The sequence below is a fragment of the Oncorhynchus keta genome, chromosome 35 (assembly GCF_023373465.1).
Source record: "Oncorhynchus keta strain PuntledgeMale-10-30-2019 chromosome 35, Oket_V2, whole genome shotgun sequence".
Lineage (NCBI taxonomy): Eukaryota > Metazoa > Chordata > Actinopteri > Salmoniformes > Salmonidae > Oncorhynchus > Oncorhynchus keta.
This window is the reverse complement of record NC_068455.1, coordinates 57681917-57695656: the sequence shown is the minus strand read 5'-3', so window position 1 is coordinate 57695656 and position 13740 is coordinate 57681917. Positions and strand designations below refer to the sequence as shown.

At 41.4% G+C, this 13740-nt stretch overlaps 1 protein-coding gene and 1 pseudogene across 3 annotated transcripts; both read left to right on the top strand.

Moving 5' to 3' along the window:
- On the top strand, nt 1-1883 carry LOC118369295 (elongator complex protein 5-like; annotated as a pseudogene).
- Nucleotides 1884-2702: 819 nt separating this feature from the next.
- LOC118368693 (CTD nuclear envelope phosphatase 1A-like) lies at nt 2703-13237 on the top strand. Of its 3 annotated transcripts, XR_004822404.2 has the most exons (9): nt 2703-3494; nt 6284-6350; nt 7858-7976; nt 9632-9703; nt 9855-9971; nt 10120-10231; nt 11612-11651; nt 11827-11911; nt 12022-12086. XR_004822404.2 is itself a non-coding variant. In XM_035753000.2 (8 exons), the coding sequence occupies exons 1-8, from the start codon at nt 3390-3392 to the stop codon at nt 12080-12082; spliced, it is 738 nt and encodes a 245-aa protein (XP_035608893.1). In that variant the 5' UTR covers nt 2705-3389; the 3' UTR covers nt 12083-13237. The 3 variants fall into 3 exon arrangements, 1 of the variants encoding a protein (XP_035608893.1); XR_004822403.2 differs by having other exon boundaries at nt 11612-11911; XM_035753000.2 differs by lacking the exon at nt 11612-11651 and having other exon boundaries at nt 2705-3494; nt 12022-13237.
- Nucleotides 13238-13740: the final 503 nt, after the last annotated feature.

Genomic DNA, 13740 nt, shown 5'->3' with positions numbered 1-13740 from the left:
CGTAAACGCAAGACTTTAGTTGGGTTAACCGAGATAAATATCCAGCTGACAAAAGCTAGTCATGTTAATTGTCAGATTTGTAGAGGAACATCAATGTTTGAAGAAGGCAGATGAAGAGGTATCACACGCGGCAACCAACATTCTTGCTATAACGTTAGCAAGCTGTTAAGCCTGTAAATACAGTATGTTGTGGGAAGTGTTGCAAGGAACAGAATGTGTAGGATTCATTTTAATACAAGGCAAAATATACTTGTCTGTGGTCACCATATTGTACAGTTGGCTAACTAAAAGCAATATTTTATGAACCACTGGCAGTAGTTAACTAGCGAACATTTGCTTTTGACCGATTATGTGAATTACTCTGGTCGATACCTGAAAAACGACATAAATACAGCACTTAAACGGTACATCACTTTTCCATGGCACAAATATTTTCATTGTGTTATCTTGTAACGTTATTCATATAGTTCGTGTTGTGCATTAATATCATTCCAATATATTGTGTTTCAGGAAGGAGGTACAGTAGTCCATGTATTGGGGTTCGAGGCCAGTGAAGATGAACTCAAAGAAGGATTGGACAGAACATCTGCACAGAGGTGACTAGAAACAAATCAGAAACTCCTTAAATTAGTCAACTGTACTAGCCCACTTCTGCATGTTTTTCCACTTTGAAAATAGGCTGCACTTTCACAATGCCGACTCAGATCCTCTTAGCTGGACTGGAAACTCCCAATTTACTGTCCATCAGTTCACCCTAGAGGACATAGGCACTCTTCTCAAACAAACACCTCAGGCCAAAGCAGTGACACTCATCATTGTCTCTCTCTCATGGATTTTGAGGCATCCGTACCCTGCTGTCATATACCAGAGACTTTAGGCTCTCAAGAAAGGTTTGTCATGGTATATTTATAATCAGTGTCATCACCGGGGCTCCAGGGACCAGAGGACTGGGAGCTAAACTGTCTTAGCCATTTTATGCCGATAGTGTTGTGTGTCTGTTACCAGGAAGAGATATTCAGCATCAATGAGGACCTGCCAGTTACAATACAGAGCAAACTCAGTCATCCTGGATACACAGGGATGAATGCAGACAAATCTGAGCTAGCACACCTGTATTATTTCTGACATGTACTATATGAGAATGAGAAGGAATAAGCCAATTGTGTTGTATGATTCTCTCGTCTTTCCCCAGGTATATCCAACAGCCAACCTGACCTTTAACCTCCACCTGTCCAATACAGAGAGAGAGGCCAAAGAAAAACTGCCGCTTCTATTCGACTTCAGAGAAGAGAAGTGAGATTTATTTCCACTGTGATTCCACAATCCATGCTTTTTCTCCCCAAACTGTCTTGCTACTGTCCTTGCTTGCTGCTGTCTGAATAAGTTGCCTCAAGTGTTTATTGAACTCTGCATTTGTCTTCTTCCAGGAAGTCAGCACTTCTGCACCTGGGCCTCAGTTCAGGACGGATCCTGTATGAGCCTGATGCCAATGATGATTATGACCCGGAGGACCCTGATGATGATCTTGATTTCTAGAGGACAGGCTACTATCCATGAAAAGCAGTGTCCTAAGCCCTTACAGTTAATGCCACATCGGACATTTACATGCCGGAAACCAAAATAATAGCCTGGGTCCCTGCCTGGTATTTATTTTACTTTCTCAGATGAGATTTAAATTAAAGTCTAACAGAATACCAGGTTTGCCGAATGCCAGTTTTTGCAGTGGAGTCCGTGTAAGTAGACAAGAGAGATACTGCTTGTTACAGCAATCAATTCAGGAATATTTCAGCAGAAGACGGAATGATGCAGAGAACAGATGCCTACAGTACATCTATGACTAGTATCTGTTTAAATCTAGCTTCAAATAAAGGGTACTGTTTTCAGGTTGTCTGTTATGTATTTTTGTTTTATACTAGCACATTTGTAATACCTCAAACTGACACCTTTTTTGTACAGTATGCTTGCACTTCTGTAGTTTCTACCGCTAACCACTGGAGTGTGAGCTTGAGTCTAGTGACCACTAGTATTTAGAGCCAGACCCAACTCACCGTAATAGAAGCCACATGAAATCACAGACTTGTAAATAAACCTAAAATTGTTTCTTGTAGTCTTGCCAATTTTATGCCAGAAAGAAGCAACTGAATTCCCTAAACAGGGAAACACTTACTGCACCTGTACATAGCCCACCTATAATTTAGCCAAACAACTACTTCTTTCCCTACTGTATTTATTTTATTTATTTATTTTGCTCCTTTGCACCCCATTATTTTTATTTCTACTTAACCCACTAACCCCAGTGTTTTAACCTTAACCCTAACCCTAACCCATTTGCATCATATATAGACTTGTTTCTACTGTATTATTGACTGTATGTTTGTTTTACTCCATGTGTAACTCTGTGTCATTGTATGTGTCGAACTACTTTGCTTTATCTTGGCCAGGTCGCAATTGTAAATGAGAACTTGTTCTCAACTTGCCTACCTGGTTAAATAAAGGTGAAAAAACAACAACAAAAAACAGCTTGATTTGACTTCTGCATCATATTTCATTCACTTCAATGTTTGTTCGGGGTAATACAACAAATGTATTTGCTTTAGAAACTGGGGAAACCCACACACCTACCAAAGAGAATACACAAGTTTGAAAATTCTGTCCATCTACTCGTTTACTTTTAATTTGTCTGTTTTCCACGGGGACGTGCTGCGCGCAACCGTCAGGTTCGAATCAGGTTGAGAAGACTTCTCCCCGCGGAAGTGACGGCGATGGCGGCTCGCAGTTCGATTCCGGATTTGCTGTGAACTGCAAGCAGTTTTCATGGTGACTGTTTGACTTTTGTTAGTTTTCAGACATTATTTTTCGTCAAATACCACAGATAAAATAAGAGTATTGTTTACTGTTTTCAAATTTCGAAGGACGAAAGTTTTTAGTTAATGTTCTCCAGGGTTCAAGGTGGTCACCCTACCGAGCTAGCTGCTAGCTTAGCTTGTCGGCGAGACGAGCTGCGTGGTATATTCTGACTCTAGCTAGCTAGTCGGTAGCCCACTCACTGACCAAATTGCTATTGGATAGCAAACGTCGTGCAAGAGTCTACTTTTGTTTTAACAATAGTTTATATAGTAAACATATTCTGCTACACAATGGCAATGCATTCAAATCTATGAGAGTTGTGCAGCAAGCGTGCAGAGGCACTCACACGTTTGCTCGATCTACTCTTGTTCATTTGGACGCGTTTGGTTCGTTTTTGAGAGGTTGTTGAGGTTGTAGGGACGGATTCCAATTCGACAATTTGGACCCTAGCCTGAACCACATCGGTAAATTTAGTTGAGCGGGTTAACTTGTAGCACCTTCGACCTCCTGTTCCTGTGTGGGTCATTGTGTTGGTCGCCGACATGCTGAAGACCCGTCAGTGTCTACTTGGCATCCGCACTTTCCTAGGTGTAACGTCCAGAATGTGGGGATTCATCTTGTACATTCTCAGGAAGCACCTACGCACGGTGAGTATTTTTTGAAACCAACTGCTCTTGTTTGTTTGCACATTTGTTTACATTGTCTGGGGTAATTCGTGTGTGGGATAGACATGACATTCAAATGCATTGGTTACTGCTGTCATGGCCCTGTCACAAACTTAAAACAAAACTAACCTCCAGTCAGAAACAATCATCTCACAGTTTACAAACATGCTTCCACTTCCCTATGGCCACATGGCCCTTATCAGAGCCATAGATAAGAATGGCACTTGTGGTGGAAAGTCTTGACAGGTAATGTGCTTCAGGTGGGGCTGTATGATTCCGTTGAAATAAAGACAACTTTTGTAATGGACTCATTAAAAAATCATTTTCATTCTGACAATCAAATGCCACTGCTCTCACATGTTTCTGGGTTACTTTTGTAGCCCTTTACTGTAGTGTGATGTGGGTGTTAGGAGGACAAAGGAAGGCTCTTGTCCGACTGAAGTCTTGCATGCCCTTGATATATGGACAGGACCCACAAGACTCTGGTCACGTTTGCTGATGCCCCAAATATAAACTTGACATTTGAGGTGTCAAAGGCTCCACCTGTCCACCAAATAATGCACCAAGTCCGTTTGGGTGGGGCATATGGTTTGTTTATTATATACTCTGTCTGTAAACCTGATGCCACATTATCAAAGGATTTTGTTTCTGACTTTGTTTCACAGCAACAGAGAGCGAGAGGGGAGTGTTGATATTACATTTAAGTATGTTGTAGTTTAGTCAAGCTCCAGTGTTTACCGCATGTATTGTATTACCTAACAGTGATACATAATCGCTCAGGGCCTAGTCAGTGGGATGCGGACAGTGTTTGGAACATTTCAAGTCGAAATGCCGTATATGAATAAAATAACCATTTGTTTCACAATGTAGCAACCTATTTCTTCCTGAACAATCCGTCATGTTGTGCGCCCAAAATATGCTGGAGAAAGACTGCCTAGGCTTGGAATTCTCAGTTTGGGAATTCTCTGGAGTATATTACAGGTTTTCCCACTCCCAGCTACCAATGTGATGATGCCTAGGTGTCTAGCTAAACCAGGTTGCCCGTTCATACAATAGAGACCCTGGTATGCTGTAGCTGTATAGGCTAGGCTTAGACCAGGGTTCTCGGACCATGTTCCCGGAGAGCTACCCTGCTGTAGGTTTTCGCTCCAAACCCAGTTGTAACTAACCCGATTCAGCTTGTCAAGTTTATCAAACGCATGCACATACAGACACTAATACGCACAGTATTTTTATTGTATTGTTTATCATTGTATTTCAAATTTGTGACTGTCCTTATCGGTCATTGTTTTGTTACTTCAAAATGCTTTGTGGGCCCCAGGAAAAGAAGCTGATGCATCTGCAAAAGCTAATTGGGATACAAATAAGCTAATTATTAGAATTTGGTATGCTAAATTAGGGTTACAATGAAAACCTAGTGGACGGTAGCTGTCATCACTACAATTGGATTATGGAGCATAAACACATGCAAATGCTACCAGTCCTTAATCAGATGTGTGCTAGACATATAAGCCAGTTGCATCATAATCTTCAAGACAGACAACACTATGACATAAATGCATCTTCCAGAGGAGTGGAGGGCTGGAGAGGGTTTCTGGGAGGGTTATATCCAGACAATACCCAAGGGCAGTGGTATTGAAACTTTTCAGCGGGGACCCCATTTTTCTTACACCCCCTCCCCCAGACATTCTGGCTACCCCAAATATAATGACACTGTTAAAATCTGTAAATTTTGATTTTTACATCAATCTTCTATTCATTACATTTTCATCTCTGAGAACCAATGCATTCATTTACTCAATAAAATTGTATTTCCTCCCCCCAAAAAATATATTCAATATATAATTCTCAATGTTTATGTATTGTCCCATAAAATAACATGTATATGTTGGTTCCCCCAAAAAAAGTTAAAGTGCAATTCCCCCACGACTCAGTCTTTGAATACCACTGCCCTAGGGGGTACAGAATGTGGGGCTGTGGGTTCCCCCACCAGCTGCTCATGAACAGGCTACCCCTAGGCCGGGCCAAGCGCCACAGGGCATGTATCAAAGATCTGGCAGTGGGTGTCATCTAAGGGTTTCGGACAAAACAACCTAGCAGCCGCAGACAGTTACCCTGCAGGTCTCCCTTTTCACTTGGCCCCCTATTCCTAGCCCTTATGGAGAACAGAGAGGCAAAAAAGCTGTCTACTCTGTTTAGGGGGGAAAAGGAGGGAACAATGAATGAATGGAGTGGGGAAAATCGGTGTGTCTAAATCTGATATGCCTCCCTCTCCTCTGGGATCCTTACCAACTGGTCTGTCATGTACAGGTTTAAGCACAGACCTAATTAGTGCTGAGACCTAAATGAAGTAGAGGAACGCACTGTAAACTTTTGAAATGCTCCCAGGGATAGCAGTCGTCGTGGAGGCCTAGGTCTAGTCTGACCCTGCACTTTTGTTTGTGAACATGGGAATAATGTTGCCAAGGATACCTAGACATGGGCCTACATTTTCCATAACCACACCTCCCCCCAATTAGGCTTTCCCATGTCGGGAGCAGACAATGGAATAAATTGGTTTGTAATGAATTTACCAAGATGTTGTTGTTTTTTTCTTCATTAAAATTGTATTTCTGTACCATTTCCAAGACAGGAGTAACTACATTTTGCCCACTGTTTTCCTTCAAATTCATGCAATTTATGCTCACAAATGTAACAAACACTAGTGTCTGTGAGTGACTCTCTTTGGCTGAGTTGAACAAGTATGTTTAATCTCTCTCATTCTGTTTCAGGTAATCCAGTACCAGACGGTGCGGTATGACACTTTACCACTGTCCCCCATCTCCAGAAATAGACTTAGTGAGTACTGCTGTCGCTCTGTCATCCTTTCTGACCCACTCTGCCATTCCTCGATCCCAGAAAACTGGACCCTGTCCAGTTGATCATTATGTATAAACTATAGAAATAGAATTAATAAACACACTGACATGACCTCATAAGGCCTCTGCCCTTTGCTATAGCTTCCTCAACTTTCATTCTGGTTTCAGCTGGTCTACTGCATCTACACATCAGTTGCCAGAGTCCAGTTGTCTTTATTTAGTAAAGTCCTTGTTCAGTAATGCCTTCAAAGAAAGAGCTTTGTGTTACTTCAGTTACTCTCAGTTATTTTTTGTTTTATTGATAACTCTGATTAAGACAAACAGGAAAAAACATGATCACAAAACTAAATGCAATGAAACAGCAACAGATACAATCTGTACAAAGCAACTACTACAGCAAAGGGGTGGGCATATAATTGTATACATCTTCAGAGACAACATACTGTATGTGCATGAAACACAGGTGCTCGCTGGGACCTAGGAGTTCTGACTACTACTGTTTTATTGCTTGTCTCAAAGGACAACAGGGGAACCATACTCACACATGTGGATCCGCGGTTCTGTAAATCCATTATTAAAGCATTAAGCAGAAATCGCTTCACCATTTCCTGGTTGCGAAAATTTGAATAGTTAGCCTAATTTCAATTTGTAATAAAACAAGCAATTGTAGATTATCGTTGTACCGTTTAAAACACTGAAATATATTTTCATTAATCAAAATGTTTGTTTGAAGCTGGTGTACAAAACTGAAAGTAAGAGATGCTAAAACTAAACTTAAGAACAGGAAGCATAGAAATAGAGAACATATCTACCACTTCTTAGACTTGCTTTCAATGAGGACAGATCTATAACTGTGAATTGGTCAAGTCCCCCGAAAGTTACATGTTGCAGCTTTCATTTCAGTTCCTCTAAGGCTGAAGAGTATGAACGCAACCCCAGTCTCTTCCAAGGGATTTTCTAAAGCACAGACCTGCTTTGCTATCTCTTATCACATTAACCCGATACCTTTTATTGAAGCATGTGGGCGCTTGAAACAGCTAGCATAGTGCAAAACATGTGAATGCATTGACACAAAGAAACTTTTTTGTCACTTGTGTAAGATGGTAAAATCATCAGTATTATTGACCCATCTGTCATGTTCTTTATGGTGTTATAGGTTAGATATAAAGCAAGGTGTGTATTAAGTCAGCCTTGGACAAGTAAGCCTTGTCTGAGCCAGAGTGGCCCATATTCTCATTCCCTTTCTCTTGTTTCTGTACCGTGAGGTGAGGCACTTGATGTACAAGTACACAACCTGGTGAACAGGACACTAGACTGTCGCAGGGCCTTCCATCTCCTTATTGCTGAGTGCCAAGCAGAGAGGCGTCCGGTCCCATATTTTGAGTTTTGCTTATGACTCGACCAGGAGCGAACCCCGCACTCTAACCGGAAGGGGGGTTGTGTTGAACATGTAATAAGCAGATGTATGTGTTTGTTTGGTCCTTTAGATGCAGTGAAGAGGAAGATTCTGGTGCTGGATCTAGATGAGACGCTGATCCACTCTCACCATGACGGGGTCCTCAGACCAACAGTGAGACCCGGCACACCACCAGACTTCATCCTCAAGGTAAACGCGCACACAGTGAATTTGGGGGGTAGTCATGATTTAAATGTTACAAATCGTCGGTTCACTAACAGTTTTTGCTCAACTTTTTCTGACTAGTCTCTGTCCTTGCTGCTAAAAAATGTCAGCACAGCATGATGCTGCCACCACCATGCTTTACCGTAGGGATTATGCCAGGTTTGTGACGCTTGTCATTCAGGCCAAAGAGTTCTTGGTTTCATCAGAGTTCTTGGTTTCATCAGACCAGAGAATGTTTCTCATGGTCTGAGAGTCCTTTTGATGCCTTTTGGCAAACTAGAAGCAGGCTGTCATGTGCCTTTTTACTGAGGAGTATCTTCTGTCTGGTCACTCTAACATAAAGGCCTGATTGGTGGAGTGCTTCAGAGATGGTAGTCCTACTGGAAGGTTCTCTCATCTCCACAGAGGAACTCTGGAGCTCAGACTGACCACATCCCTGACCAAGACCCTTCTCCCCGATTGCTTTGTTTGGCCGGCGGCCAGCTCTAGGAAGAGTCTTGGTGGTTCCAAACTTCTTACATTTAAGAATGATGGAGGCCACTGTGTTCTTGGGGACCTTCAATGCTGCAAACACATTTTTGGTACCCTTCCCCAGATCTGTGCCTCGACACAATCCTGTCTTGGGGGTCTACGGACATTTCCTTCGACCTCATGGCTTGGTTTTTGCTCTGACATGCACTGTCAACTGTGGGACCTTTATATAGACAAGTGTGTGCCTTTCCAAATCATGTCCAATCAATTGAATTTACCACAGGTGGACTTCAATTTGTAGGAACATGTCTAGCATGATAAATGGAAGCAGGATGCACCTGAGCTCAATTTTGAGTCTCATAGCAAAGGGTCTAAATACTTTTTTAAATAGGACATTTCTGTTTTATTTATCATTTTGCTTTTCTCTTTGAGAGAAGAGTTCTCTTTGTCATTATGTGGTATTGTGTGTAGATTGAGGATTTTTATTTAATCAATTTAAGAATTGTATAATGCAACAAAATGTGGAAAAATGGAAGGGGTCTGAATACTTTCCGAATACACTGTATATGGCCATTTCTTTACATATGCTGAGTATAGTTGATAGTTTAATAACGAGGACTGCAATCACTTTTGTGAGTCGCACTGTGTGGTTGTAGCAGGAGGAAAAGAGAAGCTCACTTCGTTAACCTCCAAACTGTCAAAACCATTTCATTTTGAGACTGGGGTGAAGTCAAAAGTTCTGCAAGAGCTGTTTTCCCAGCTATTATGAGAATAGTTGTGTGTTGACTGCTTCTCAGCATGCATGTTTCCCTCACTCCCTATGACACTTGTAACATGAATGTGCTTCGAGAGGAATATTATCTTGCAGAGAACCCACAACAAGCCAACTAGGTAAATACATCAACTGTTCTACTATGGGGTTGTCTGATTTTATTCTATTCATTACTCATTTTGTTTGCAGAGAAAGTAAATGTGGACTGTTCTAGCATCTTTAAAGTGCACCTCGGCAGAGATATTTTTTCCCGTGTTCCATATTGTGGCAGCCCACACCTAAAATGACTGCAGTGAAAACACTTATCTTTCCTGTATCATATTGGAGGTCATGCATCTAGATACGTGTTGCATCCATTTCCCCCATCTCTCTCTCTCTCTCTCTCTCTCTCTCGCAGGTAGTCATTGACAAGCACCCTGTCAGATTCTTTGTACATAAAAGGCCGCACGTTGACTTCTTTTTAGAAGTGGTAAGTAAAAATGTTGTCCTTGGTAACTGTGAGTTCTATTTTGTACGTCATTGTCAACAATGCTGTGCTCGGTTTGACCAGTTCTTTGACTATAAATGATGGCGTGAGCCTAACATGTATCCTTCGCTGTGTGTTTGACCCCGCTCTCCAGGTCAGCCAGTGGTATGAGCTGGTAGTATTCACGGCCAGTATGGAGATCTATGGCTCGGCAGTGGCAGACAAGCTGGACAACAACAGGAACATCCTGAAACGCAGATACTACAGACAGGTATCACTCTCCCCTATCATCTGAACACAACTGATTTATGTCTATCCACATCTTTGTGAAAACTGTACTCTATCAGTGACCTCGTTTCCCCTTTCTCATTTATTTACGATCTGCTTACATTTTCTATGTCTTCTTCCTGTGTCTGCAGCATTGCACGTTGGATCTAGGTAGTTATATTAAAGACCTGTCTGTTGTACACAAAGACCTGTCTAGTATCGTCATCCTGGATAACTCGCCTGGAGCTTACCGGAGTCATCCAGGTGAGGTTATACACATATGCGTGCACACACTCAACACAAATGTATGCATACTTTGTGATGAGATGATTATGTACAGTTGAAGTTGGAAGTTTACATACACTTTAGCGAAATACATTTACAGTCAGTTTCACAATTCTTGACATTTAATCCTCGTAAAAATCCCTGTCTTAGGTCAGTTAAGATCACCGCTTTATTTTAAGAATGTGAAATGTCAGAATAATAGTCGTGATTTTATTTTCCAGTGGGTCAGCAGATTATAAACACTCAATTAGTATTTGGTAGCATTGGCTTTAAATTGTTGATTGAACTTGGGTCAAACATTTTGGGCAGCCTTCCACAAGCTTCCCACAATAAGTTGGGTGAATTTTGGCCCATTGACAGAGCTGGTGTAACTGAGTCAGGTTTGTATGCCTCCTTGCTCGCACAAGCTTTTTCAGTTCTGCCCACAAATGTTCTGTAGGATTGAGGTCAGGGCTTTGTGATGGCCACTCCAATACCTTGACTTTGTTGTCCTTAAGCCATTTTGCCACAACTTTGGAAGTATGCTTGGGGTCATTGTCCATTTGGAAGACCCATTTGCGACCAAGCTTTAACTTCCTGACTTATGTCTTGAGATGTTGCTTCAATATATCCACATAATTTTCCATCCTCATGAATGCCATCTATTTTGTGATGTGCACCAGTCCCTCCTGCAGCAAAGCACCCCCACAACATGATGCTGCCACCCCCATTCTTCACGGTTGGGATGGTGTTCTTCAGGCTTGCAAGCCTCCTTTTTCCTCCAAATGTAATGATGGTCATTATGGCCAAACAGTTATGTTGTTGTTGTTGGTCTGTTTCATCAGACCAGAGGACATTTCTCCAAAAAGTATGATCTTTGTCCCCATGTGCAGTTGCAAACCGGTGGTGTTGGTGTATGGTGTTTATACTATTGTTTGTACAGATCAAGCTTTTTTTTCTGGAATTTTCCAAGCTGTTTAAAGGCACAGTGAACTTAGTGTATGTAAATGTTTGACCCACTGGAATTGTGATACTTTGAAATAATCTGTCTGAAAACAATTGTTGGAAAAATTACTTGTCATGCACAAAGTAGATGTCTTAACTGATTTGCCAAAACTATAGTTTGTTAACAAGAAATTTGTGGAGTGGTTGAAAAATTAGTTTTAATGACTCCAACCTAAGTGTATGTAAACTTCCGACTTCAACTGTACATCATTCTAGGTCATATCTGCCTAGGTGAGCTTGTAATGATTGTTTTAAATGTCAATATGTTGTCAAACCAGTTGCTGTCCGCTTGGTGGGTGTGAGTGGAAGGTTGCCAGCTCTTGCACGTTTTTAAGCGAACAAACACACCAATTCAAACATTGCCGTTTTCTATAGAAACCGTGATTAGCCTTGTGACAGACTTGTGAGAATCAAGGTAAGTTGGCAGCTACCAAGGAGCAACCACCCTATTAATAAAAGTAATGTTTTGTTGATTTTTCAACAGCAGATTATTTTGTACTCACCTGGTTTTACATACATAACAATTATTAGGTTTCACAACTCTCCTACTATCCTTATTTTGGTTTTGAATGTCTGTATTTGCCTTCCAGACAATGCAATACCTATCAAGTCTTGGTTCAGCGACCCTAGTGACACAGCACTCCTTAACCTGCTGCCTATGCTCGATGCACTTAGGTGAGTATTTAAGGTATTCAGATGGATGGATGATGATCCTGCACTGTAGCAGTGTTTTTCCAGTTACCTGGTAGCATGACAAATACATAACCCTTACAACTGTCTGCTAGGTTTACCGCTGACATCCGATCCGTCCTCAGTCGAAACCTCCACCAGCACCGGCTCTGGTGATTGGCTGATTCTGCGGGGAGGGTCTCGCTGATTGGCTCTTTTTTTATACCCCTTCCCCCTACCTGCTCCCATTGCTCCGCCGTTACCACGCAGTGGACCTTTCACTCCTCTCAGAAAAGGACCGAGGAGAGAAGGGTTAAAGCAGAACATCCAACAAGGAATGAACGGAGCAAGATCTGGAGAGCCAGCAAATGACTGGGGGGAAGCCAGCTTTTTTCTTTTTCTTGTATGATTTTTGAAAAAAACTAAATGGAGTCTCTCTGCCTTAGTTCCTAATACTGACTCTGTGTAAGTACGCATGGGGCTGAGTCTTTTTGTACATGAATTGGGAGAATGCTCACGTTTGTTCGTCATGCTAAACTTTTGACGTTACAAAAATAATAGGGACAGCAAGGCAATGAACTAGACAAGTTTCCATCCTTTTTTTCTTACATGTCATTAGTCTGGACTGCACCTCTAACGACGCCTGTTATTTTACTCTCTCTCAACTTGGTACTGGACCTTACTTCTGTTAAGATGGCCAAGAGGAACCGGACGACAGGATTAGATGGAGGATGATAGTTTTGATTGGGGGAATATAGGCCCTGTCAATCAACCAGGGTAATTCATGTGTCGGGGGTACCAATGAGTGAGTTATGACAAGTAATTTTACGCAATGAAGATTCGCTACACAACACAGACCTCTCTGGATGAAGTATAAAGCAGTCTATTTTTTATTTTTTTAATCAAATGACTGTTGGTTAGACATGATCATTTATCTCAAGCTTTTTCCTCCAAAACCCATTGTAGGATGTAAGGCTGGACTGAAGAACTTATGAAAGAAAATAATGGTTAAAAAAATATTTCAATTTCTCATCTTCCAGTTACCATGATGTATAGTATGACATAGACATCTCCATTATTGAAAATCTTATGCCTGATACATAATTTCAATTTGGGATTTGCACTTAATTTCTGGAATTTTACTTTGTTGTTTTGTATTTGAAGCAGAATGAGCAGCCCTTTTGATTGTTTCCTGTTCCCCTGACTGTATTGGTTCCATTGTCTGCTCCTGTCTTTTCAATGCCATTTGAACAATTTCAGTCTTGTCAAGACTGCATCTTTTTGGCTCAGTCCCCAGGTCTGTGTTACTAATAAAACACTTGTCAGTATTGACCACTTTTATCTGGCTCTCCTTTGGAACTTCACACAGACTCACGGTGCTCTCAAAAAGCATCCCAGTTGTGGTGTTTTGTCTGCTTGTATTTTGTGGGAATATATGACAGAATGCTCAGGAAAGGGGGACCTGTTTTAAATTGAGACAGAAATTTCATAAATTGACATTGCATTTTTGTTATAGGACAAGTAATAAATGGTGATATTCTGTTTCTCAATAAGATCCACTGCCAAATCTTACACTTGGCTGCCCTCATGTGGTAAGATGAGTAACTGCATCATGATCTCCATTCCCCATCATTGTCTCCGCTGCTTGACATGGTGACTACCTGTTGACATAGCAGGTGTATTCATATCCAGGTTGGCCACTGAAGGGCCACCACACTGGTTTCCATATTTTCATTTGAATCAGAGATTGATTTGAACCTCGCTGGTTGATATTTGACATAGGGTAATCAATTAACTGCTAGGGAGAAAAAAAATAGCTTTGCTAGGAGCCTGGA